The sequence below is a fragment of the Sparus aurata genome, chromosome 12 (genome assembly GCF_900880675.1).
Source record: "Sparus aurata chromosome 12, fSpaAur1.1, whole genome shotgun sequence".
NCBI lineage: Eukaryota > Metazoa > Chordata > Actinopteri > Spariformes > Sparidae > Sparus > Sparus aurata.
This window is the reverse complement of record NC_044198.1, coordinates 16,439,844-16,465,676: the sequence shown is the minus strand read 5'-3', so window position 1 is coordinate 16,465,676 and position 25,833 is coordinate 16,439,844. Positions and strand designations below refer to the sequence as shown.

The window sequence follows — 25,833 nt, the reverse complement described above, 5'->3', positions numbered from 1 at the left end:
CCAGCAGTGCTCAGGCAGACGGGTAAGGTATCAGTTCAGGAACTGTATTGATCAGTGAATGTATACCTATACATACACTAGTATCTAAACCAGTATCAAACCAGTATTGATCAATTTAGAGGTAGTAGAATCAAGCCAATACTAACCCACACCAGTAATATACTGATGTCGAACCAGCACCGAACCCATACCAGAACTGAGACTACCGGCACCAAATCAACACTGCTACCAGCATTAATCAATTCCAATACTGGTGCCCATGCAGATAATGTTTCGACCAGTTCCAATTTATACCGGTAACGGATCAAATGTAAAATGTACGCAACCCTTCCAGGCTGTAGTCTTAAATGCAACTACCAGCTGTTTCCCAGATGTTTGGCTGCTCACACACCCTGCAGACCTCGAGGCTAACGTAATCACCCTCTAAAACCATGGCTAGGACTATCTTTAGCTGTGTGTGCGTGTGTGTGCGTGTGTGTGTGACCGAGAATGCAAGAGAAACAGCTAAAGTAAAATACTGAGCGAGAGGGACGGACTTTTTCTGTGGCAGGAGTCAAGAAAGGATGAAGTTCTTCAAACAGGGGAAATACTTTTTTGCTCTTCATGTGTGTGTTTTGGGATCTGTCCGAGACCAAAATGTTCCCTCTCTGCTTTTAGACTCTCAGTACTCAGGAAGCATTTTTCTGGTGCATTTTTCTACTGCACAGACTTTGTTATACATGCCTTAAAGTATATATTATTAGCTTACATAAATATACTCGTTGTAGGTAAAGGAGAAAAACTTTTGATGTAAAACATATACATATTTTACTATTTCTTCTGCTCGTACAGCAGAATGCTTGGAAATGGGAAGCAGTCTCATGAAATTGCTCATTCAGCATTCTCTGCAGAATTTTATGTTTTGTAAACCGATGCAACCCTCGGGTTCCCATCTTATCTCTATTATACACACACTGGATTAGGTGTTTTTTTCCCCTCCTTGATCACACAGCCAGTGAATTCTGTCTTGTTGGAAAGTAAAGTAAGATTTTATCTGACGTGTTGGTCAGGTTTTAGAACATTTAAATTTCTGTAAAGTACAAATTTTTGGTTTTAAATTAGTCTATCATATCTAAACTCCAATGAAAGTATTCCTACTATCTTTTGTTATCTTTTCTTGTAGAAAAGATAAATTACTGTACTGATAAATTACTACTAACTTAATTTATGCATTACATTTGGCTGTGCACTTTTACTGCTCTGCTCCTGGTCACATATCGGTTTACTCAGCTATCAATTATACATTATCCCTTCCCAGTTAGGAAAGATAAAGTGGTAGCAGTAATGGCATACTAGTGAGTGATGTGACTGTTGCTCCTGTAATCAACTTTAATGTAGAATAGAGTCATAAACTGCTACATAGATGGATCAGAGGTCTCAAGTCTTCTCATGCTTCAGTCAGGACTGTCTGGCCGCGGGGTGTTTTTCAAGCCACATTTGGCCAGGCTGCAGTTACAGATGAACCCATATGCCTCTCCCATCACATGCTTGTGCACTGTTTATACTTGTTAAAACTTTATGCTGGTTGCTACTGTTTCATAGCTCAACAAACCTAATGTCTATGATGTGCATGAGTGGTCACAGTTTAAAAAAAAGGTGCACTAAAGTTAAAGGAATCTCTGCAGAGGAGGACCTCTGTGGACCTCAGGAGCTTGTTTAAACATGCAGAAGAGAGTCCCTGGTGTACACTATTACATGGTGTACAGTTTCCTGCTGACTTGCCACTTTCTCTGCAAAAACCACCATCTCTCATTCGACTTGCAATCCTGAACTGGATTAGTTTCTCAGTCAGCTTCTTCCTCTTCATTTCTATTGTTTATGTCTGTACAGCAGCATTAAATCAATCCTGGGTTGTTCCCCTTTTTCTAAATGTGACACATTGCTTCATCTCAGTTGGTTTGAGTACAAGTACCAACTGAGGAAGAGGAAGTGTAACTTGACAAAATCTAAAGCCTTATCTTCTGCCCTGTAGTTACAGTACCATCTGTTATGTGTCTGGCATATTTTTGAGTACATCTTTGCCCAAAAGATATGAAGTTGTTCAGAGAAACCGGGTTAAAGCAAGATGTCATAAACCACATATCACCAACTAACTTTACTTTGTAACCTGAGTTTACATGCACTCTGATCATATTTGCAGTCCTGGATCTGCAGCTGGAAATTACATCAATCGTTCGAAATTGCATTAGTCTATTCTGTAGGCTCACAAGAGACTTTTGGGAGCACCACCGACTGGTTCAGTAGCTGCGTCTTTAATGTTGCTACTCCAATTTGTCAGGGAGGACATAAAGAAAGACGTTTTTACACCTCCCCCACACTGAGCCACAAGGTGCATTTTGCCTTTTGTATGTTTGTGCCTGCGCATTTATTGGGCCTTTAGTTGACAATGAGCAACGTCCTGCCTCTTCCTGTATCATTTTCTTTGCATGTGTGAATGTCCCAAGAGCACCACCAAGTCACCGGAGACGCATCACAGTTGTCGCCTCTCTCTCTTAATCTCCCATCCCTTTCATCCACAGTTTTTCACATATCTGACAAGACGAGTAAAGCTAATCATTGTCCCGTGAAGAGATGAATGGGTGTGCGAATGCTTTCATGTATCTGGTGTGATCAAACTACAGATGAAAGGGATGAGATGCTGAGAGTGGGAGACACTGCTGAAGTTCCTTGTAGGTTGCCAAATAGTTTTCCCGCCCCTCCCCCCTCCCATCATACTTCACTGAGATTCCCTGCCTCCTGTAATTGACATGCTTTTGAAGTACAGTAGCAGGCCAGTCACACTCGCATTTCCTCTCTGAGCCCAAATGGACCCCCTGTGGGAAAGAAGCCTTGTCTGAATCTGTGAATATGTGTGTTCAGGAGGGAGCTCCTGGGATCGAAAACTATATATTGTTATAATTTTATGTTACTTTATACTTTTCATTCACTATGTTTCAGAGTTAGATATTGTGATTTTTAGTGTACAAAATGTATTGGAGAGATATACTTACAGGTTTATTTAAGGTTTGAGAGTTTACACACATTGTTAAGATAAAACATACAGTTTTTCAACCCCTCTTGAGAAACCGTGTCTAGTTAGATGTCGGTGGTTCCACCAACAAATTCCCTTCTAAACTTCTCTGATGGTTTCATTTAAATAGCTGTTTGAGGCCCAGCGCGGTCAAATTATCCAGTATTTCACCAAAAAAGCAAAAATAAATGTGGGAATTTTCCAAAAAATGAAAACAGATTTGTGCAGCAGAACTTTGTTTTTTCCTTCTTTTTCTCTCCAAAAAAACCCATTTCACGATCCTTAGGAATGGTCTGATCCCTTGGTTTTGAGTAAACAACTTGACTGTGTTCAAATTAGCTCCACCCCAACCAGCTACAACGTTAAAAAGCGGCTCATACATTAGAATGCTATATCACAAAATATCATTAACCCGGAATATTTTCGGAAAACTAGTTTTACTTGTAATACTCTAGATTTAGCTGAAAATGCATCTGTACATTTACCGAAGTGGAACATTGAATGCAGGTAGTTTTACGTTGCTGTATCTTTACTTATCTAAGTAAATGATCTGACAATTTCCTCCACCATTGCAATTAAACCATGGAGATAAACATTCCCCAGTGCAAAATATTGTTTTAGACATTCAGCCCTTGAGTGAAGTGAGAACACAGACATGGTTGTCTCCTATTTGTACTCACTTAAATGTCACACTGTATCTTTTTCAATGCCTTTCAAACATTTCCTGTTGTTTCAATAGCAAATACACAGAAATGTGCAGCTGCGGTGACGGTGCCCGCTCTTTGACTGCTCAATTGTATTCATATGTGGACGGCGTGTTAGTCTATAATAACTAACTAGGTTATTGTAATGAGACTGCGTCCTCATCTTTAGCTATATTTGGTACTAACAAGAATATGATGAAGTGGCTGTTTTAACATTGTATCTCATCTAAGCCCTCTAATCTCACTTATACATGAAATTAAACTCCTCAATGATGGTTTTTAATCAGTGTTTTTTGTCACATTCATGTGTTACAGACTGTGACTGAAGTCAGTAATGTTGTTTTGAAGATGGTGAAAAACACTGAAACGTATGACAACTTCAAACAGTTAGCTCTCTGATTCAGCTCACCACATCTGTGTTTGAATGGTTGATGGTTGGCTCTTACAGTATATGATGTTGCCCCTGTCATCACTCTGCTTCAACAAATATTTGAACAGTAACATAGAGATGTGTAGTATTTGAAGGATCAAAAGGCTTTTTGGCAGCTTTTTGGCAGCTTTTTTTTCTATATTTTCAGGTTTCTTTTTCTCTATGACAGTAAAGTAAATGTCTCTGGGTCAACATTTGAGGATGTTGTTATGGCCTTTTGGAAACATGGAAACATTATTTTTATTTTTTGACATTTTATACACCAAACAAATAATCAGTTAACGAGAAAATAATCTTGCCACAGTTACAGTGACTTTTGTTGTCATTAATAAGATTCGAACAGATTCAAAGGGTTTGTTTTCACATAAAGATGTTCAGTATTTAAAGGATATTTTAAAGGCCATTTAGACTGCTGTTTGATGAAAGTTTGGACTTTTTGTAGTTTTTTTTGCCATCAGCAGCTTTGTGGAGCTCCAAGGCTGTTAATGGATTTAGCAGCCCTCAGTTTGGCTCTGTCCTTGCTTTATTTTCGAGTCGAGCTTCATGTCACTGCTGGCTTTACATTCGCTCTAGTTTGTGTCGTCTCATTGCTATGGTAATGTGCTGGCCAGGGACTAACAACACTTTCGCCACACTAGAAAAGTCAAGGGTTACTTCAGTGCGCTGCAACCATCTATTAGCAAACCATGGCTGTACAGTGTAGCACAAATGAGTAAAATGGTGTAGTAGAGTAGTAGAAGTAGAATGGTGGTTTGTGCAGTGAACTCACTTTGGTTCCAGGGGGTTCTGTAGCTGTCTTTTTATCAACCTTACTGCTGACAGTGGAGTTCAGATCAGCTTTCGTGTCTTGTTTCAGTCTGCCGGCTCAATTTCAGCAGTTTCCCTGACGGCGCTTTGTGTCGGTGTGTGTGTGTGTGTCGGTGTGTGTGTCTGTCAGTGTGGTTGTGGAAAAAGGCACTGTTGGAATATTCTACTCGCACACAATTATATATAATAATGTTTTAAGATCATAGATACTGTGAACTTCTCCACAGAACTGACTCTGGAGCAAGTGTGTTTTAAGATGCTGATAATTTTGTTTTTGGGCACCATTGTCACTAAGAGCAACAGTTTAGATCGGCGTATATAATAAATGAGCCGATTTCAGTAAACAACGATAAGATTAGAAGACTTGTATAAATGCAGTGTAAATTGCAACTAAAATAAAAAGCTAATGAAAATTCAGGGTTTTTTTAGATGATCAACTTGCAGCTCAGTCTGTTTAGGTTTGGGCAGTGCAGAGAACTTCAAGCATCATTTCCTCTCTGTATACAAATATCTTTCTATCTATAACAGTAGTTGTGTTGCAAGTATCATCCATATATAGTTCATACCTAGGAGATGTTGGTGAAAATGTAACTTGAAATACATGAGATAGACACATCTACATTACACAATATAGGTGTGGAATTTGTTTTTCTTGAGAGTCCCACATGATTAGAAGATCCTATTTTAACTAGGATACACTTTGTACATGATACTGTATGAATCTATCTGCCAGTATCATTGAATCACAGTGACCTTAGCTCCGACCCATGGATCTGGAACTGCAGCTTTATTCAAACTGCATTATCGATGCAGGGGATTGATGATGCAATGGGATTATCAGCGACTAATGTAATGGCATCAGTATCTTAGAGCTACATCTAAGTATGAATTTGGTCGAGTTGGCCAACAATTTTATGTGAAAGTGCATATTTAAGTGGCATTTTCAGTCTGATGCAGCCTCAATTTGAAGCCAATAAGCTCACTCCCCGTCCCCCGTCATGGCAACAGATGATGTTTCTTTGTCAAGTGATAAACCACTTTCTTCCCTCCTGTCCTCTGATTATTGCGTTCCCCTGCTGCCTCAATGCTGCCATTGAGTGACATTGCAAATTTGTGATGAAATTTAAATAATGAAAAGAAATCTGACTTTTAAATTTGCACCCTCATCCATTTTTACAGCCTTCTCTGCGTTTTCTCTCAAACGCATTTTTGGGTTATTTATGTTCTCAGTGTCTGACACACCCCTCACAAGATAGTCGCTGAGCAGTTTTATATATGTATTTGTAATGACAATCCTATCCTCTCTTTTGTCAGACTGCCAAAGGCTACATCCTCTTGTTTGATGTGCTGGGTGGAGGAGATGACAAGTACCTCTATGAGCCTGTCTATCCAAGGTGAGTAAAGCACACAATCTCTCACACAGCATCGAAACAGACACAGGGAATGGAAACAAAAGGGGCCAAGCTGTTGCAGGGATCATTAATGCATTAAAGAGCCATTTGACCGTCATTATTTTGCATGTTATATTAATCTTCAGTGAGCTCGTATCTCCTGTGAAAACATTATTGCATATGCAAAATGCTATTTATGTCCAGTTTGAATTGATTAGTAGAAATACTTAGACTGGAATGTAGCAGAAGTGTTTCAGCACAGTATTTCTACTAAGTGTGGGGTTGGAATTTCCCACTTCGATCCCGAAGTGTTCCAGGTGCATAACAGTAAACAAAAAACATGGCTGACAGTGACAAACTGATGTTCCTTTGGCAAGTGTACACAGATTTGAACTCTGAGCAGTTCAGCCTCCTTGCATATACAGTATAATCTAAACTTTTTATACTTGGAACTGATCTATATACAAATACTGTAGCTTACAGACACATCCTGACCCCCTTCCCTTCGGTGCTGCCATTATTGTGTGACATCAGACTAATGAAGTCTGGTAGATGGGTTTGCCCCAAGTTTACAAGTAGAAACTCCAACTTGAGAGCGCATTCCATTGTACTTTTTCTAGGAGGAGGCTGGAGATGTTCAGGTTGTGAGTTGTCTCGACAAGCTGTTAGCTACACATGCTTTTTTCTCTTTTGGAATTGTTTGCTTACTGCTGGTCATCTTTAAAGAAGAGCATTAAGGCCTGAAACTGGCTGAGTCTCGTTAGCAAGTCGCCAGCAGCTGTCTGTCAGTGCATCTGGCAAGCAATACTAGTAGGAATATAAGAGAGCTCTGCACTTTAATCCTCTTATGCAATGTTTTCTTTGCTCATAACCAAATATGCAAGAAATAATAAGCAGTGGTTACACACAGGTTGGATGCAGGTAGTGAAGTTTTATCCACCACAGAATTTTCACTGTGACGGGTTCACTGTATGGTCAAAAGTCTGTGGACGCCCCAACATAACAGCTATATGCGATGAGTTAACATCTCATTCCAAAACTATGGGACTGTGAGGCTTTCCAAAGAGCCCTCTTCCAAAAGCACACTAAAGTATGCACACAGGGGTGTCGCATGTTTTTCTCTCTTCTTTCTCTAATCCTTCTGTTTCTGTGCTTTGTATACTCCATGTATTGTGTGTGTGTGTGTGTGTGTGTGTGTGTGTGTGTGTGTGTGTGTGCTCGTGTGTGTGTGCTCGTGTGTGTGTGCTGCTTGTAAGGCATTGTGTCTTGTGTTCTTGTGTGTGTGTGTGTGTGTAGATTTGTGTTCCACATTCTTCACAGCATACCAGCAGAGGTCTGGACAAGTTGGGGCCTATCCAGTGCTCCTTTTCAGCCCTGAGTTAAACATGTTGGATAACACATTAGTGAAACTAATATCTGTATTTGTGTTAATGTGTTTTTGTGTTTGCACAGAGGAAGCACTCGTTTGAAAGTGACGCCGGGTTATAAGGAGGAGCAATGTGCCCCTGCTCTGTCTTTAGAGATGAAGAAGCCTGTGGATCTGGAGGCCCCCATCACCAGGTAGGATGAAGTCTTATTGTACTTTAATCTCTTTGTCTATGTCTCTTTATGTTTCACTCAGTTGTGTCTGCCTGTCTGCCTCTTCCTCGTGCAGATAGCATCTCACTTTTTACACATACCAGGCAGAGGCACACTTATGCTGGTTTTATGTTTTTTATGTTGTCTTTCACCACTGTACATTTTCACGCACAGAAAGTTTCTTCTCATTTCAAAAAACTAATGTAAAGTCTTTATTACACACTGACAATTTGCCTCTGAATTTGCATACACTGACCCCTGATTTATACTGCTTTTAAGACATTGACCGACTCATAGTTTGAGCTGTCTCTTCTTCCTCTCATGGAAAGTCAGCATTGGCAGTAATAGATGGCTGAGGTGTGACGAGAAGCTGAGCTCCTCCACTCTTGTCAGTTGTAAACAGAGAGGCCTGCTCAGAGAAATACATGAATCTGCAGAGATGGAGGAGGGTTCTGAGAGGGACGAGTGATGGACAGATGAATAGAGGTGGGTGGAAGGGTTTAGTGATGATTGATGAAAGGAAGGGATGACAGAAGGAACATTTTTGAATTCAGTGTTGGCTTCAGTGTTGCCTGGAGCATTCAAATCCGCCTCATGCATTTTGGGGTCAGTATTGAGACCGTGCTCAGATGCTGACGATGCATTTTGCCTGTTTATAATTCCTGACCCCACACGGGAGTCTGTTGGATAAAAGCCAGCGTTTATTATAGAGCAGCAACGATTCCTCGAATAATCAATTAGTCATCGACTCCTAAATTTGTCTTCAACTATTTTGATAATTGAATGATCGATTTGAGTTTTGTTTGTGGTTTTCCAAGTTCAAACTCAGATTTTAGACTCTCCTTCTCTATGTCAGCAAACTAAATATCTTTGGGTTGTGGACAAAACAACATAATTGAGGACGTCATCTTTGGCTTTGGGAACACTGACCGACCTTCTTAACTATTTCTTGGCATTTTATAGCTCAAACAACATGTTCACCTTCCCTGTTATCTCCCCCACACCCTCACATCCAACTTGACGTCTTTGTTTCCTGAGTGATAAGAACCATCACTCCGCCAGTCTTCTGCCCGACTTTCTTTTTGTTCAAATTTTTTGTTTATCTGGTGTTTATATTGTCTCCGTCTTTCATGTCCTTGTGTGTATCCGTCACATCTCCCTCCGCTGTCTCGGCTCGGTGGAGATTGTGGGGTAGTCATCTGAATGAGAGCGCTCTGTTGGCATTTTGCAGGCGCAGCTTGATTGTGCAGGAGATGAGTGGGTGTCTCCTGCTGTGCAACTACAGTAGAAGACTTCACCTCCTCCACAGCCAAAGTCCTCTGCGCTTCACTTCCTGTTATTTCTCTCTTTCCGACTACTGCTTTTCTCCTCTTGGTTGTCCCAGCGTGCTATCGCTCATACTCACCGAAGACAATTTAGCGCTTCACACACAAACAAACACACTGTTGTTTGTTCCTTTGTGTATTAGAAGACAGTGAGAGTTGGCACGGGCAGCTATGTGGCCTCATCACAGCTGGCCAGTAAAAGTTTGACTCGGAGGGCACAGCTGGATGATGACTGGTCCACTGTTTTTTCAAACACTCTGCCGTTTGTTATCTCGTTCCCACCCTTCCTAACCTTCCTACCTACCACCCCTGCCTGTATTCTTTTACTACCTCCTCCACATTTTTAATCCTTTTTCTTTTGAACCTCAGTGCTCATTTCTGCATTTCTGCTTCTTTCCCACCAGTCTGCAGTCCCTCCAGGAGGACTTATTGGTGTGCACCGCAGACGGCTACCTCCACGTGCTGCACTGGGACGGGTTAGGCAGCAACGGACGCAAGGCCATCTGCCTCAGTACAATCCCCTTCTCTCTAGACCTGCAGTCGGCTCGAGGTTAGAGAAGACTTGATCCTAGTTGTGTTAACAGAAGTTTCCAGTCACCTCCTAATGTTGGGAAATAAGTTTTAAATATAAAGTTGGACTCTCTCTTTTAGAAGAACAATCACTCATAAAACTACAAATGTTCTCCCATGTTTGCTGTAACTTCAGCTCCAGATCCAGTCTTTTTGTTGCATAGAATACTTCAGCCTCTGTATGTGTGTGCATAGGTGGTCCCTCCCTGGACCTGGAAGGAGTGTATATCCGTTGTATGGAGTATTGTGTGACCCTGGACGGCTTTGCTGTGGTACTGAGTGATGGACGCCTGGGCTTTATCACACCACTCGGCAACACCATCACTGCAGATGTAAGGATATACTCACAGACCAAATCCAAACCCAGATTAAGGCTGTCACAGTATCAGATTGTCACTACATGATTATTTTGGCCTGAAGAATTAATGATACAAATATTTGCTCATCCATAGAAATTCTCAAAAAATAGCTCGGACAAGTTCACCTTTAACTTTGGTTATTGTGTGTTTTCTGGCAAATGATCTGCAGTCTCCTAGACAAGTGTAGGAGATTGAAGAGATACTTTGTCAACAAAATTGTGCAAAAGCATACAAAAACAATAATTGCACTGAAATTGTTTTAATATAATTGATAAATTCTTTTGTCAGTTCTATGGTGGGTGGCAACCAGTATTTATGGTGCATAACTGCCACCTACTGTGATTAAGTGAGAATGTAAAGAAGCAGTAATGACTTTAAGAGTTGATGCATTATCTACACAATATTACCATCATTTATTTTTATATAAAAAAATCATGATGAACTGATTCAATACATGGTTTGCAGCTATTACTGAACTTGGCAGGATTTAAACAAGAGTTATAATGACTGCATCGGTAAAAGATCTGTTTTCACATCCAAATGGGCGAGATGAGCTCATCATTAACGAGTTGTTCTAAAATCTTGGCGAAAAATTGCGTTCTTGAAATTGGAAAGTGGGTGTTGAGGTCATCATCAATATATGAATGTCTCTAGATATAAGATTTTTAATTGAAATCGTGACCAAGCAGTCTGCTGATAAGGTGTCTTTTAAATGTTGAATATAAATGATGTGTTTTAAAGAAACAGCAGTTAAACAGCACTCTCATGATTTCATACACAATCATGCATAACATTCAGTTATTTGTGATTGATAAAGGTTACTCTTTTGTGTGTGCGTGCAGCAGCTGCAGGGCGTCTGGGCAGCAGACGTGACTGATGGCACCTGCGTGGCTGTCAACAACAAATACAGACTGATGGCCTTTGGCTGTGCCAGGTAGGCGCCCACAACGGAGAGAGAGAATCTCTGTGTCTCTGTCTGTCTCTCTCTCTCTCTCTCTCTCTCTCTCTCTCTCTCTCTCTCTCCTCTCCCTCTCCCTCTCCCTCTCTCTCTCTCTCTCTCTCTGTCTCTGTCTCTCTCTTTCTCTCTCTCTCTCTGCCCACCCGTGTCTTTACAACACAGTGATGGGAAGAAAACTTGGGTGTGTGTTTGTTTGCATCGGTGTGTTAGAGATTGATTGTTGTCCATGTGTGGTTTGTGTGTGTCCAGTGTGAGAATCTGTCAGTTTGTGTTTACGGAGAGCTACCTAGTGTGTGCTTGTGCAAGGAAGTTGGCTGGAATTTCTCTTCCTCGTTGTTCCAAACTCTACTTCTTAATTTTTTTTCTACAAGCTATTCTATGTTATGTAGCTCGTTGAACTGAACACACAATGTTATTGCTCTTTAGGAACTTTAAACTGGTTATGAAACGGTCTCAGCTTGCCTTTTTATAACCTATGTAAGTAAACAAGACCATCAGCAAGAAGAATAATTATTTCTGTACAACTATTATAGCCATTCTGAATACCTGTCACTGTGTCGGATGCTAACTTCAGGGTCATAGAATTAAACATTTTGTTTTGAGGAATCTTACATTCTGAAGAAAGAAGCTGCGCTGTCATCTGGTGGTATGTTACAGCACTGAAACCAATTTTGTTTCACCGTTGTCATCATTTTTCCTACGAGACCACCAGAAAACAACAAAACAATGAGTTCCTTGTAGTAGATTTGAGTAAGTGTTGCTCAAACAGTCCTTTGCAGACAATAAGAGAAAGTGGAGCCTAAAACTGTCCCGCTGTTGGAGGAGAAAACGCAGTGTTGTGTGACATTGTTATACATCTCCATCGGAGGCTTTTGAACATTTATTTATAAAGTAATCACAGCAAAATTAAAATGTTAAATGAAATGTCAGTACTGAAGGAAAAATCGATTTAAGCCTCTGTGATTAATCAATTGAAATCACACACAGAACACAAATAATAACCTTGATTGTGTTGTTGATTTGTGTGTGTGTGTGTGTGTGTGTGTGTGTGTGTGTGTGTGTGTGCGCGCGCGTGTGACTGAATGTGCAGTCACTTGCAAAGTCATGCATACATAGAAGTTCAAAGCACAAAAGTGTAGCTCTGAGCTGTTTGTCCAAAATTACAACCGCAGATCACTTACTCAGATAGATTTGTGCTTCTACACACCTCATACTTGGCTGTTAAAGTGCATTTGTTTTCATTCCAGCGGCTCGGTTTTGGTCTACATGATCGACACCACGACAGGATCCATGCAGCTCTCCCACAAACTGGAGCTCACCCCAAAACACTACCCAGGTATCACCCACATGCTCACCATCTCATTGTGTCGTATCCCTGCACAAATTCCTCGTTGAGATAACTTGCATTCCTTCAGCTGTCCCTCTCTTGGGTGCACATACTGTCTTTCCCTCAGTTCACATCTGTTTTAGTCAGAGTCCTTTAATCTCTCCTAACACCACAGCTCCACCTAGTGGGGGAACTGCTATCTGGGCCCCTCACCACTCTAAGAATCCATCAGAAATGTCCTTAATAAATGAAATAGTCTTGAATTGAATTTAGAAAAAACTAAAATATTTTCCATTTTACAGCAATAGGAACTAATATTTGTTATAAAATGTTAATTGATCTGATTTAAGCCACCTTTAAACTAAAAATGGGATTGTTGCAGGAGTTTATTGACTCTTCAATCCTTTCTGTGGCGTTTCAATCAGCACCATCAGACCTATAGCAAGTACTATCACCACTGCAAACTAAAGTTGTTATAGGAGGCACATTGTCTCATAGTTTCACGGTGATGATTTTCGAAGAATGTTTAATGGTTCGATCAGCTGGAATGTAAGAAAAAATGTGATAAATCGTCCCTGCTGGTTTTCCATCGTACCTATATACTTTGGCAAGAATGATTGTGAAACAGGGATGTTATTCCATTCAGTTTGATATTAAAAATACTAAATTCAACCCTGCAGAAACCAATTTTTCTCTGTTGTCTGTGCAGTGAAGATGTTACTACTATTATTAGGACACCTGGCACATAGTCTCAAACACACTGAGGCAATAGAGAGGAATATTTTGTCTCACACGATGTTCGTCCTTAGTATTTAAAAAGACAAAAAAAAAAGTGCTGTACTCAAAAGGGATGATCTTGGTAATTACTTTTACCTTATTTCTCAGTTCAAAAATAAATCCTGTGTGAATCAGATTGTATTTTTCATTAAGTCATGCCCTAGAAAAACCTTGATTCATGTGAAAAAGCAGTTCTTTTGTTAGTTGCATGCAGGAGGATGAAGGGTAATGACCGCATGTCAAAACGATTTGCTCATTTAGTTTCCTTCAGAGCTTTTGCTCCTGATTAAGTTTGAAATCAAAGACTAAACCTTTAAGAGCTCACTGCATCAATAAAGAAGGAAATAGTCAAAAATATAGTGTGTCATGATTTATCCGTTACACTAAAATGACTGATTTAAAAAAAAGAGTATAATATAATGTGGTTCAGTGTAAAATATGAGAAAATTCCTCAATAATTAGAATACCTCGACCGTACCATTTGCAAAAGCAACCATAACTACACTCTTCTGAATAACTTTCTTTGCCTGGTCAGACATCTATAACAAGACGGGCCCAGTCAAGCTGATCTGCTGGTCACCTGACTACAGTGTTGCCATGGTTACGTGGGAGTGTGGTGGCCTATCGCTGTGGAGTGTCTTTGGAGCTCACCTCATCTGCACTCTGGGAGAGGACTTTGCGTAGGTGTACACACATAAAAATAGAAATGCACTCACACACGCTTCATTTAATGGAAAATCATATTATTTTTTGTGTTTTTTTTAATATGTTTGTATTTTGTGTCCTCCCCTCAGGTATCGTTCTGATGGTACCAAGAAGGAGCCTATTAAAATCAGCTCTATGGTGAGTTAGTTTATCCAATTTTGTGTCACAGTCTACATTTTTACCCCAAAAAGATAGTATACGGAAATAAGGCTCTTCATTTGGAAAGCATATTGAAGGGTTACAGAGAGCATGAAAGTAATTGAAATAATTAGAAACAGAAAACGACATTTGGTGTAGTTAAAAACCAAGGTGTTGTGTTTATGTTCAGATTCAGTGCCTACTTAACCATGTTATTTATGGTCTAGGAAACACACAGGCTGTGTAGTTTGTTAATTCTGTCAGGAGATTTTTCATTTTTCATGGTGTGTTTAAGCGTGCATATTTAAATAATTTCTTCACCCTGTTACATGTAAAATGTATTTTTGGACCCATTATACTGACCGACTGGCCTTTTCCAGAGCTGGGGAGCAGAGGGCTACCACCTGTGGGTGCTCCCGAACAAACAGGAGAGGAGAAAGCAGCAGGAGGAGCAGCAGCAGGAAGAGGAGGAGATGGTCCCACCACCCCACTCCTCCCTGCAGGCTGGAATATTACAGTTCCACTTCATCAAGAGTGCCCTCACAGTCAACCCCTGCACGGTGAGATAAAACCAAGTCACTTTTGTGAATACACACATTTGCACACACACCAAAAGACTAATCATTTTATGCTCTGTTTGCTCCTCTCTCCACTGCACAGAGTAACCAGGAGCAGGTGTTGCTCCACGGTGAAGACCGCCTCTACCTGACCTGCGGTGACACCACGCAGGTCAACAGCAACTCTGACGCACACCCGCACACACACTTACACCTGCGCGACGGCAGCCCACTGCACCACCCCCCGAACCCCGACTCCTCTCTCTCTCAGGGACTCAGCACTTTACTGGGACACAAGCACTGGCACGTGGTCCAGGTAAGGATGCACAGTCATCACACCTGGTTAGGTGTGATTTATGTAATGCTGAAGTTTGCAAGTAGTTTTTGGTAGTCACATGTTCAAAATGTTGTCCATGTGGCACAAACAGTCTTGCAGCATCAGGACATCCTTGTAGAATCAGCAACAGATGCTTAAAGGACTGCAACAAATAATTTCATTATTAGTTGATCTGCCAATGTTCTTTATTTTGTGCCTGTAAACCTCCTGTATGAGATGGAGCTGGAGCTGTATGAACTACCTTAAACCTCATGTTGATGCTGACAGATTCAAAGATGTAGTTGATAGTGTTAATGGCCATATCACCAGGGAGCCTTATTCAACAAGTCTCTTGATATTTGCCTATGTGTGTATATAGTTAAGTGGATATTAAGTGTAAATGATGATCTTGTATTTCTCACTGTATTTTTGTAATCGCTCTAGATTCACAGCACATACCTAGAGAGCAACTGGCCTATACGGGTAAGTCTGGGAATGTTTGTCATTTTTTCCATCTGGTCAAGTATAATAGCATTTTTTAGTCACAGAAATTAAATCAACCTTTATATTCCCTTATTAGTGTTAAACTTCTGAATTTTCTGGTTTGAATGTGATGTCATGTGTGGGACACAGAGGCTTCTGCTCCACCAGCAGATTGTTTTACCCTTATCATCCACGTGTGTGCTCAGACACTAGAATCTGTGATGTGGATGAGTTTACAAAGCACTAATTCAGCTCCCATCCCATTCTTACGATGGATGACTTTACAAATATACTTGACCTTAAGTGTGTCAATAGAAATGTCATTAAAACTGCCTTTAGCTTTGTGTTTGTGTTTGTATTCTGTGTCAATATATGATATTATATTGTTTGCCTGATGATGATGATGTGTGTGTATTGACAGTTTGCAGCCATAGACACAGCAGGCCAGTGCATGGCTGTAGCAGGGAGACGGGGCTTTGCACACTACTCCTTATTCACAAGGAAATGGAAGCTGTTTGGAAATATCACTCAGGTATGTGATGTTGTAAACTGAAAGATGAATATGAAAGTGTAACACTGTAAATGACTTCAGCACAAGGACTGGTGACTGGAAAGTGTTTTTCATTTTCCTTCCCTCCAGGAGCAGAACATGACAGTGACGGGAGGTTTGGCTTGGTGGAACGACTTTGTGGTGGTGGCCTGTTATAATTTCATAGACCAGCAAGAGCAGGTGGGGCTGAAGCACCAGGAACTTCACTAATGTCTCTCATTTATCCCACTATTTCTGTTTAATTCCGCTTGATTCTATTTGTGTCAGTCTCATAACAACATTTCCCTCTGTTCTCTCCCTCTGTTTGATATCAGTTGAGGCTTTATCAACGCTCAACCAACCTGGACAACGCCTTTGCATCTGTCACCAAGCTGCACTCAGACACTCTGCTGCTCAACGTCTTCAGAGACATGGTCATCCTGTTCAGAGCCGACTGCTCCATCTGCCTCTACAGTATAGAGAGGAGGAATGATAGGTGGGCTCCCAAGTTGCACCTCCAGCCTTTACTTCAGATTTTCATAACACTCACTATCACATATTTGACAGTAATCTCATGTTTTTTAAACACAATATGGTGTTTCATGTACACAACTTACCCTTGCAAACCAAAAACGTAAATATGTAATGAAATGCTCCCGTCATCATATTTTTTGTATGTCTTCTGGCATTGGAATTTGTAAGATCCAAATAAATGTCATCAAAAACATTTGATGGAAGTTGATATGAACAGCTGGTAAATTAACCAAGTGACAAAGAACATTAATTGCTGTGGGTTCAGAGGAGTTCTATAAACGTTTTGAAATAGCATTAATAGTAACAATTTTGATGTGATGACAAAGGCTTCAAGAGTCTGGTAATTGTTAATTAAGGTACCCTTGAAAAATGCTTGAAGAGTGCTTGAATTTTACTATTAAAAAGCTGTTCAAACCCTGTATTGTTTTTACCTTTCACACACTCCAGCAAAATGGGAAGTCCTTGGCACCAGTAGTCATAATAGTGTTAGGTAATAGAGTTAGTCAGCCACATTTTCCCTTGGGAAAAGAGGCTTTGAGTAGAAGCTACTACCCTTAAACCCATCACATGACAGAACTGGGCCTCAGCTTTATGTCTGTCACAAACTACATGTTGGTTTTAATGAAGAGTGTTAGAACAGCCTCAGGACCTTAAATGTAGTCCAGATTACTTCAGTATTTTAGTGACCCTTCTTGTTTTTCAGTGACTTTCCTGATTAAATTTACATCGAGTTAATTTAATCCGGGAACTGCGCCAGCATTTCAGAATATTAAAAGTTCTGCCTCTGATACTAAAAGCTTTTTAGGACAAGTCCTCCAAGTTTTGTCTTTGTTTTCTATTCATTAATTTTCTGTGCATGACCTTTTACCTGAAAGTCATGATTCTGACCTACAGTACGTTTATCTCTACTTTATCTTCCAGTCCAAACCCAACAGCCAGCGTGGAGTTGTTGCAGGAGGTGTCGATGTCTCGCTATATCCCTCACCCTGCCCTCGTGGTCTCTGTCACACTCACCTCAGTGCGCACAGAGACTGGCATCACATTGAAAGCCCCACAGCAGGTAACAGGAACACAACAACAACAACACACTGAACTGTACAGTCTCTATAGCAGCATTTGCATTCATGTTTTCTGTTTGTGTCCATCTCAGGCGTGCATGGCAGAGAGCATCATGTTGAATCTGGCTGGCCAGTTGATCATGTTGCAGAGGGACCGCTCGGGGCCCCAGGTACGAGAGAAGGAGACGCCTGCCAACAACAAGAAGCTAGTAAGTCCGAACATCAACCAAAACTTGAAATAAAATAACAGTTACATTCTTAAAGTGAGTCTACCGTTCTTGAATAACCAATGCAGCATGTTAAGTTTATGTTGTGCGTTACATTTTTATGAATAAATCCCTGTAACTCTCTCTCTCCCCTAGCTACCATTTTGTCCTCCAGTAGTGCTGGCCCAGTGTGTGGAGAATGTTTGGACCACCTGTCGCTCCAACAGGAAGAAGCGCCACCTGCTGGAGGCCCTGTGGCTGTGCTGCGGCGAGGCAGGCATGAAAGTCTGGCTGCCGCTGTTTCCACGAGACCACCGCAAGCCCCACTCCTTCCTCTCCAGACGCATCATGCTGCCCTTCCACATCAACATCTACCCTCTGGCCGTGCTGTTTGAGGACGCCCTGGTACTGGGGGCGACCAATGAGACGGTGCTCTATGACGGGCTGCAGGGATCCTCTGAACCACTGGAGGCGCTGTTCCCCTACTGCACCGTGGAGAGGACCTCCCAGATCTACCTCCATCACATCCTGAGGCAGCTGCTGGTTCGAAACTTGGGCGAACAGGTTTGTGAAGGCTCCTGTCTCATCATGCCAGCTTAAGTAAAGGAGTGCTGGTGATAAATAAACAGAAACTTGAGTCTGAATTATATCGTGAGGCCTCTGGTTGTTTGCAAACTCATAAAAATACCTAAATCTTCTTTCCACTCTTCCCGCAGGCTTTGATGCTGGCTCAGTCATGTGCCTCCCTCCCCTACTTCCCTCACGTCATGGAGCTGATGGTGCATGTTGTGCTGGAAGAAGAGGCGACATCCCGGGAGCCCATTCCCGACCCTCTGCTGCCCACCGTGGCCAAGTTCATCACAGAGTTCCCCCTCTTCCTGCAGACCATCGTCCACTGTGCCAGGAAGACAGAGTACGCCCTGTGGAACTATCTGTTCGCCGCCGTGGGAAACCCCAAAGATCTGTTTGAGGAGTGTCTCATGGCCCAAGACCTGGACACAGCAGCCTCCTACCTGATTATATTGCAGGTAGTGACAGACTGAGATTATCAGCATAAATGTAGAAACCTGTGCGTACCTAACTAAATCTGTTTAGGGCATCATGACATCACAAAACGCTCACTCGGATTCCTTCCGTCTCTCCTTCTGCTTAATCCACCCTGTAAAGAATATGGAGGTTCCAGCAGTGAGCAGACAGCACGCCACTCTGCTCTTCAACACAGCGCTCGAGCAGGGCAAGTGGGACCTCTGTCGGCACATGATCCGATTCCTCAAAGCCATCGGGTCCGGGGAGATGGAGACTCCGCCCCCAACACCCACCACTCAGGTGAAGAGTTTAAGATGATTTCAACACATGTTTTTATTTCTTTCTTTATTTTTGCTTGCCACTTTTCTTCAGCGCTGCCTATAGATATCAGTCAAGGAAAAGTTATCTATCTATCTATCTATCTATCTATCTGTCTATCTGTCTATCTGTCTATCTGTCTATCTATCTAAATTACATTTCAGAACAGTTTGTCATAAAGAGACAACTAACAGAAATACCGCACAAGTTGGCGACTTATTTTGTTGAGTAATTTTCGGCAGTTCATCACGCTTTGCGACCACAAATATTAAACTGTCAATATGCAAAAATGAATTGTATGTCTCTGTCTCTAGGAACCCAGCTCAACAGGGGGGTTTGAGTTCTTCAGAAATCGCAGCATCAGTTTGTCGCAGTCTGCAGACTCCATCACTACGGGCAAGTTCAACCTGCAGAAAACCTTCAGTATGCCCTCTGGACCCTCAGTTAAAGGGTATGCACACGAACACACACACACACACACACACACACACACATGCGCGCGCGTGCAGTAACTTTGATTGTGAGTTCTGGTATTATTTTTTGTTCAAATGTTTCCACTTTCTCTATCTCTCCTTCCTCCCCTCAGTCGGGATGTGGAGTGTGCAGAGAACATGTATATCGACATGATGCTCTGGCGTCACGCCCGCCACCTCCTGGAGCAGGTACGCCTCCGCGACCTGGGATGCTTTTCCGCGCAGCTGGGCTTCGAACTCATCGGCTGGTTGTGTCGCGAACGGAACCGCGTGGCCCGCGTCGATGATTTTGTTTTGGCATTGAAGAGACTACATAAGGATTTTCTCTGGCCCTTCCCTGTGATCCCCGTGGGAAGCCTCAGCTCGCCCCTGAAGAATGGACGGTGTCGCACAGGTGAGTGGCTCAGTTATCTTGAGGTGATGGGGTAGTGAAGCAGATCTCATGACCTCGAAATAACAGTATTAAAAAATGTGATAATTGCAACTCTGGACCTTCTCAGCTTCCGTGCTACTCCAGTATTTCATGCAAAAAAAAATGTTTCCTGTTGTTATGCACAGTGCTGAGTACACGGCTCTTGAAGTCGCAGTCAGCTGACAGTCTGTTGAACAGCGACATGGACACAGTGCCCCCTCAGGCCGCTCTCAACAACCATGCCTGGCTGGACAGGCTCGGGCAGGGCGGCAAAGACATGGACACGGCCTCGTCTGCTCACTCCAACCAACACTCACCACAGACACATGATGCATTCCTCTCTCTGCTCACCAACAAAGGTAATAAGCTTATTACACCATTAACATATTCTACTACGGTCTTCTCTTCCTGCTTTAACATTCTGTCATTTCTGACCCCTTTAGTGGAAGAGTACAGTGTCGGCTCGGCCACAGACTTGACGGAGACCAGCTCAGTGGTGGACGGTGATTGGACGATGGTCGACGAGAACTCCTCCACCCTGAGCCTGAGCCAGGCCGAGTTGGAGCACATCTCCATGGAGCTGGCCAACAAAGGCCCACACAAGTCGCAGGTGCAGCTCAGGTGAGATACATCCTACTTCCATGATTCCACTGCAGTTGATGTCAAACCAAGGCCGGTATTTAACAGCTGTGGTCTCTGTACCCTTCAGGTATCTCCTTCATGTGTTCATGGAGGCAGGCTGTCTAGAGTGGTGTGTAGTGATCGGTTTGATCCTGCGGGACGCCAACGTCATCAAGCAGGTGATCAGCTTCCTGGACAGTCCAGAGGTGCCTCAAGAAACTGTGCAGAGTGTACGAAGCGGCTTATTGGCTGTTGACGCATGGGCCTCCACTGACAGGTGGGTGACCTGTACAGATATTTTACTGCTCCTGCTTGTTAATTGGCTTTCGATCATTTAAGAACGATTTCCATTTCACATTTTGCAAGAACCATGCACATTGTGTCCTCAAGCTGAAATCCAAAACTTGAATTGTTCCATCAAGCACTTTTAGCCCAAATCAGGGGCCTCACATACCTCTGAACCTGATGAGAAATGTAGCTGATGAAGAACAAGGTTAGGTTGTTATTACGGGAAGTACAGAAAAGGGTGATCAACAGTATAACATACGTTACCTTTTAAAAACCAGAATATACTTGATTTGAATTGTATGAACTGGCTGAGCTTTCACTATAAACTCCTCAAATACTTTAATTAGAAAAATTAAATTATATGTCATGCTAACCTCTTTCTCTCCTCCGTCTCTCATCTTTTTTCCAGCCTGGGATACAAACCATTTCTCAACCTGATCCAGCCGCAGCTGCAGCTGCTGATGGATTCAGCTGCAGGCGAGCAAGTGCAGCCTGAGGCCTTCCAGCCCTCCAGCCAGAGCTCCAAGCTCGGTGCCTCCGAAGGGCTGGGAGGCGCTGCATTGCCTCGGGCAGAGGACAGTAGAGGAGTAGCGGCTCCACTGGGCCTAGCTCTGCCCTCCCTTGAACCTGCAGGAGGATTTTCCCGTCCCCCCTCTGAGGACTGTCCACCTGAACAGACAGAGGAGCAGTTAGAGGAGGAGGGAGCCTACGACTGCACCTTGTCCTGAAGCCAGGAGCCTCCTCTGGGCTCTAACCTGGAGGGAGAGAGAGGAGGCAGCAGCAGCAGCAGTGGCTTGAAATAGACTTTTTGTGTGTGTGTATGTGTGTGTGTGTCTGTGTGTGTGCACGCCTCTGTGTGCGTGTGTGTGTGCCTGTGTATGTGTGTATGCACAGAAAGTACCTCTCCTGCAAGTTCTTACTTCAGTCAGTATTATCCACTCTTCAGATTAGCCAGTTGTGTCGACTAGAAGCCCTGTGGATACTGAGTGACAGACGAGCCCGACTGGCACAAAGACATGGCAGCACAACCAGAGACAGGGTTCAGTCTGATTCTAAACAGCCTCATTTCACCAAAATGTGCTGTTAGATAAAAGTGAATCTCTATAAACAGATATCTGCACATGAAGGCAGAATCTGTAGGTGAGGGACGAGATTTTGTTAGCGGAAGCGTTCTGGTTTCCATTTGTGATCTAAGTAGTATGGACCAATCACATTTGAGCGAGATGTGGTTGCATGCAGGTAAACAGCCCATGTGGAGAGCAAAAGAGGAGAAATGCATTGGCTGAAATGCAATCTCTGAACCCATCAGCTGTCGTCTGACAAGGATTTATTAGCCTTTATTGGCCTTTTTACATCTATCTCTATTCTGCTGGCTACACTGGAAGCCCCGAACATTTGATGTTGTCCCAAATCGTCAATAGCAGATGGATTCTTAGATTGTACAAAAGGCCACATATTTCAGTTTGTGCATTAATCCATCAGGTTGTGGTGTTTGGAAGCTGTAGACCAGCACAGGAAAGCACCAGGTTTCTTTTTTTGTTCCTATTCCAAGACAGATATTTTGTGTGTTTAGCTTTTCTTTGGCACTCAATCAAGTGCAAACTGGAGACTTTGAATTGTGTGTTCTTTTTTTTTTTTTTCACTGTCCAGACAAAAAAAGCTCCATTGTTTCCTTTGGTTTGATGCAAGCAGTGCAAGAATCAGTTGAAAGACAGAAGACCTGGGTGCGTTTGATCACAGCGGCGCGCTACGTCGCCAAGCAAAATGTCGAACAAAGCTCCTGTCATGAACCATTTCCAAGATGCACTGAAGTGTGTCAGTAAGTGTGCAGGTCTGTTTGTGTGCACGAGAGGTGTTTCATACTTTCATACCTCATATGATTTTAAAATATTTTGTGATACCTTTTTCAATAATGTAACAGTGTACAAGATAACATTATTTTTCTATCAATTACAGTTTGTCCCTCCCTGTAAAAAACAAACAAACAAAAAAACTCATGGTATGAATTCTATGTAATTCTTGAGAAGTGACGACTTTAAGATTTCTAAGAAAGCGATCTCTGAGAAGAATCCACTGTTGCGAGTGCAGACTAGTTTCTAACCACTGATCAGTACCTCTGTTCATCCATCTTTCATGCTCCATTGCTCCGTGACTACCCAAATGTCGAAGGATAGCATGGTCCCTTATTTAAGACATCGAGTCGGATCAGTGAGCAGATTTAAGGCGGTAGCGCAGCGAAGGGTTTGGGCAAAACTATAAATACCAAATCATGTGATGCTTTATCCAGCTTTTAAACACACGTGTGTTTTCCTTTCTTTTTATAAAGGGACAGTTCACCCCAAAATCACAAAGTACATATTCTTGACTCTTACTTGTAGTGCTACTTATCCATCTAGATTGTTTTGTTGTGAGTCGCAGAGTTTTGGAGAAATCGACTTTTAAAGATGTTTTGCCCGAGATGTCCCACAGACCTTGTTGTGAGCAGTTTTGTGTAGGAACTGTTTTCTTTCTACCTAGCTGCACTCGGAAAAACGTTCTCACCATGCAGAAGGAAGTGTGCATCTGCTCATGGATGAGTGCTCATGACGGTGCAGGATGTAAACATTAATGGCATCCTCCTCAGCTGAACTATAACCAAAACCCTCAGGAAGAGCGCCGGGCTTTGAAGCCACCTTACATAGTGGCCAAATGTCATTACAACGTCACATGGTGCACAAGGGCCCAGAAAAGACTTTTTTTCCCATAAGCTTACATTGAGAACAAAGTTGCTGTAAAACGGATATATATATTTTTTCTCCCGCCAAATGTGTTATTTAACTACCCAAATTTGATTGATTCAGTCTGGTAACATTTGGAAAGTCTGGAAGAGCCGCATGATTAAATCACTTTATCCCTATTCAAAGTTAGCCGGTTGCTAACCTGGGAGTCTCTGGGTGATCTTGCTGTTGAGGTCTTCAAATATATTTTTGTTGGAATTCTGAGCACCACAAGCCGTCTAGTTCCATTTTTATTCAAGAGAAGGCAGACACCCCTGCAGCTGGTACCTCCAAATCTCAGCAGCTCACACCAAAACTATCTAGATGGATAAATAGCACTACAGGTGGAAAAAAAAATGAGGATGAACTGTCCCTTTTTTAATAGATTCAAAATGTGTTTCCTATCATCAGCAAAGCCATCCTACTCTGAAGACTTTGTACCTATCCCCTCGTTCAAAGAGCATCATCTGACTCCTCCCTCAGAAGTGTTAACGGTGACGCATCAGTATCATTTTAAAGCCAGGACGAGACGTCTCCTCGGCTGTGGTTGTGTGACGTTTTGTGTGACCCCCCTTGTCATCCGATCAAGGACTGATATATTTCGTCCAGTTCAATGTTCATATCACATCCCTGAACTCGCTTATCGTGTGCTCCTGTGTGGGGTTCTGAGTGCGTGTACCACAATGTATTGATGTGTTTGGTGACTTTTGTCGCGTGCGATTTGTTTTAATTGTATTATTCCTCATTATTACAATTATTTATTGGCATTATATATGAGTGGTAATTAGTGAATCGATGCTCGGTTTGTTTTTTATGACTGACGACAAACTTTTCTCCCCCTTTTTAAGTTAATCAAAGACGCGTATTGGCTCTCTAGCACAAGCACTAAAAGGTTCATCACGGATATGTCAGTATTATATTGTGCAATGTATTGAAATGTTACTCAGCTTTATTTTTAATGTTCTCTGCTCCTTTGTTGTGTGTCTCCCTCCCCTCTCCCAGCTGTTTGCTTTGACTTTTCATGATAGACCAAATCATATTTTCTAGTTTTTCGCTCCCCTCGTCGGTGTGTGTACAAGATGAGTCGGGTGTGGTTGGAAAATTATACTTCAAGGTTTCTGTTTTATGAATTGCCTGTATAGCCGGAACACTCAACTCTTCATAAAAAGGGCATAAATGACTACGCGGCACAGTGTTGTGCTGTCGCTGATGTACTGTCGTCAACACAAATCCCGTCGCACCCTCCACTCTGAACGAGCCTACAGCTACACTACGCTGCTGCGCTGTACGCTTTACTTGACTTGAAAACGGTAACACGATGAACCAAAGACTTTACGTCCAGAGGCCTTCTGTTTTAACTGGTTGCTTCATTTGACTCATTATGCAGAGAGGGAAAAAAAAAAAAAAAAAGCCTCACACACACACACAAACAAACACACCCCTGTACCCCCACCCCTCTCATCAGAAACATTGATGCTTCAAACTAATGCTGACGGCATACGAGACAATTTCCTACGGAAATGAATATTGCAGATGTTTTCTGGTTTTCTTCTCTGTTGGCGAGGATCTGTTGGTCGGTCGGTCGGTCGGTCGGTCGGTCAGGTGTGTCAGCGCTCCCTTCCTCCCTCCTGTGTATAGTTGTAAAAGTATTGCCTGTTTCCTGACGAAGAGTTAAGTTTTATTTCTAAGGCAGGAGCAGCAAACATCCTCAATGCAGTGTAAAGATACTCTCTTGTACATTTGCCTTTTCTACTCATGTTTGGTTTTCTACTTCATTTTTTTTTCCTTGTACATAAAGACCAATAAATTATTTTTAAAAATGTTTCGTTTGCTTCATTGAGTTCCGCTGCTCCGCCAAAGAGGTCATGCTTTCACCCGTGTCCATATGTTGGTCAGTTGGTTTGTCAGCAGGATTAAACAAAAACTACTGAACAGATTTCCACAAAGTCTGTATGGAATTCGGGTCTCAGCCCAGAATAGACCCCACGAACTTTTAGTGCAGAGCTGGAATTTGTTCTCACTTTCACTAACATTGCAAGATGGGGGCGTTTGTTGACATATTTATTTGTCAGACTCATTCATGAATCTTGATGGAAAAAAAAACATCAGCTGTGTTCTGGTGGCTGGTATTTATGAGT

The 25,833-nt window shown here is 42.2% G+C and overlaps 1 protein-coding gene across 1 annotated transcript in view; it reads left to right on the top strand.

The window, feature by feature from the left end:
• ric1 (RIC1 homolog, RAB6A GEF complex partner 1) overlaps window positions 1-25,517 on the top strand; it is a 39,917-nt gene extending 14,400 nt beyond the window's left edge. The window contains exons 3-27 of the mRNA XM_030434817.1: window positions 6,305-6,384; window positions 7,834-7,941; window positions 9,689-9,834; window positions 10,050-10,186; window positions 11,056-11,147; window positions 12,419-12,507; window positions 13,811-13,955; window positions 14,070-14,118; window positions 14,499-14,678; window positions 14,779-14,991; window positions 15,436-15,474; window positions 15,896-16,006; window positions 16,115-16,204; window positions 16,339-16,499; window positions 17,459-17,597; window positions 17,688-17,804; window positions 17,958-18,365; window positions 18,518-18,829; window positions 18,969-19,127; window positions 19,460-19,596; window positions 19,732-20,012; window positions 20,177-20,389; window positions 20,474-20,651; window positions 20,740-20,928; window positions 21,349-25,517. Of these exons, the coding sequence (XP_030290677.1) occupies window positions 6,305-6,384; window positions 7,834-7,941; window positions 9,689-9,834; window positions 10,050-10,186; window positions 11,056-11,147; window positions 12,419-12,507; window positions 13,811-13,955; window positions 14,070-14,118; window positions 14,499-14,678; window positions 14,779-14,991; window positions 15,436-15,474; window positions 15,896-16,006; window positions 16,115-16,204; window positions 16,339-16,499; window positions 17,459-17,597; window positions 17,688-17,804; window positions 17,958-18,365; window positions 18,518-18,829; window positions 18,969-19,127; window positions 19,460-19,596; window positions 19,732-20,012; window positions 20,177-20,389; window positions 20,474-20,651; window positions 20,740-20,928; window positions 21,349-21,667 (4,092 nt within the window). The 3' untranslated portion in view covers window positions 21,668-25,517. The remainder of the gene's footprint in view (window positions 1-6,304; window positions 6,385-7,833; window positions 7,942-9,688; window positions 9,835-10,049; window positions 10,187-11,055; window positions 11,148-12,418; window positions 12,508-13,810; window positions 13,956-14,069; window positions 14,119-14,498; window positions 14,679-14,778; window positions 14,992-15,435; window positions 15,475-15,895; window positions 16,007-16,114; window positions 16,205-16,338; window positions 16,500-17,458; window positions 17,598-17,687; window positions 17,805-17,957; window positions 18,366-18,517; window positions 18,830-18,968; window positions 19,128-19,459; window positions 19,597-19,731; window positions 20,013-20,176; window positions 20,390-20,473; window positions 20,652-20,739; window positions 20,929-21,348) is intronic.
• The last annotated feature ends 316 nt before the right edge of the window (window positions 25,518-25,833 follow it).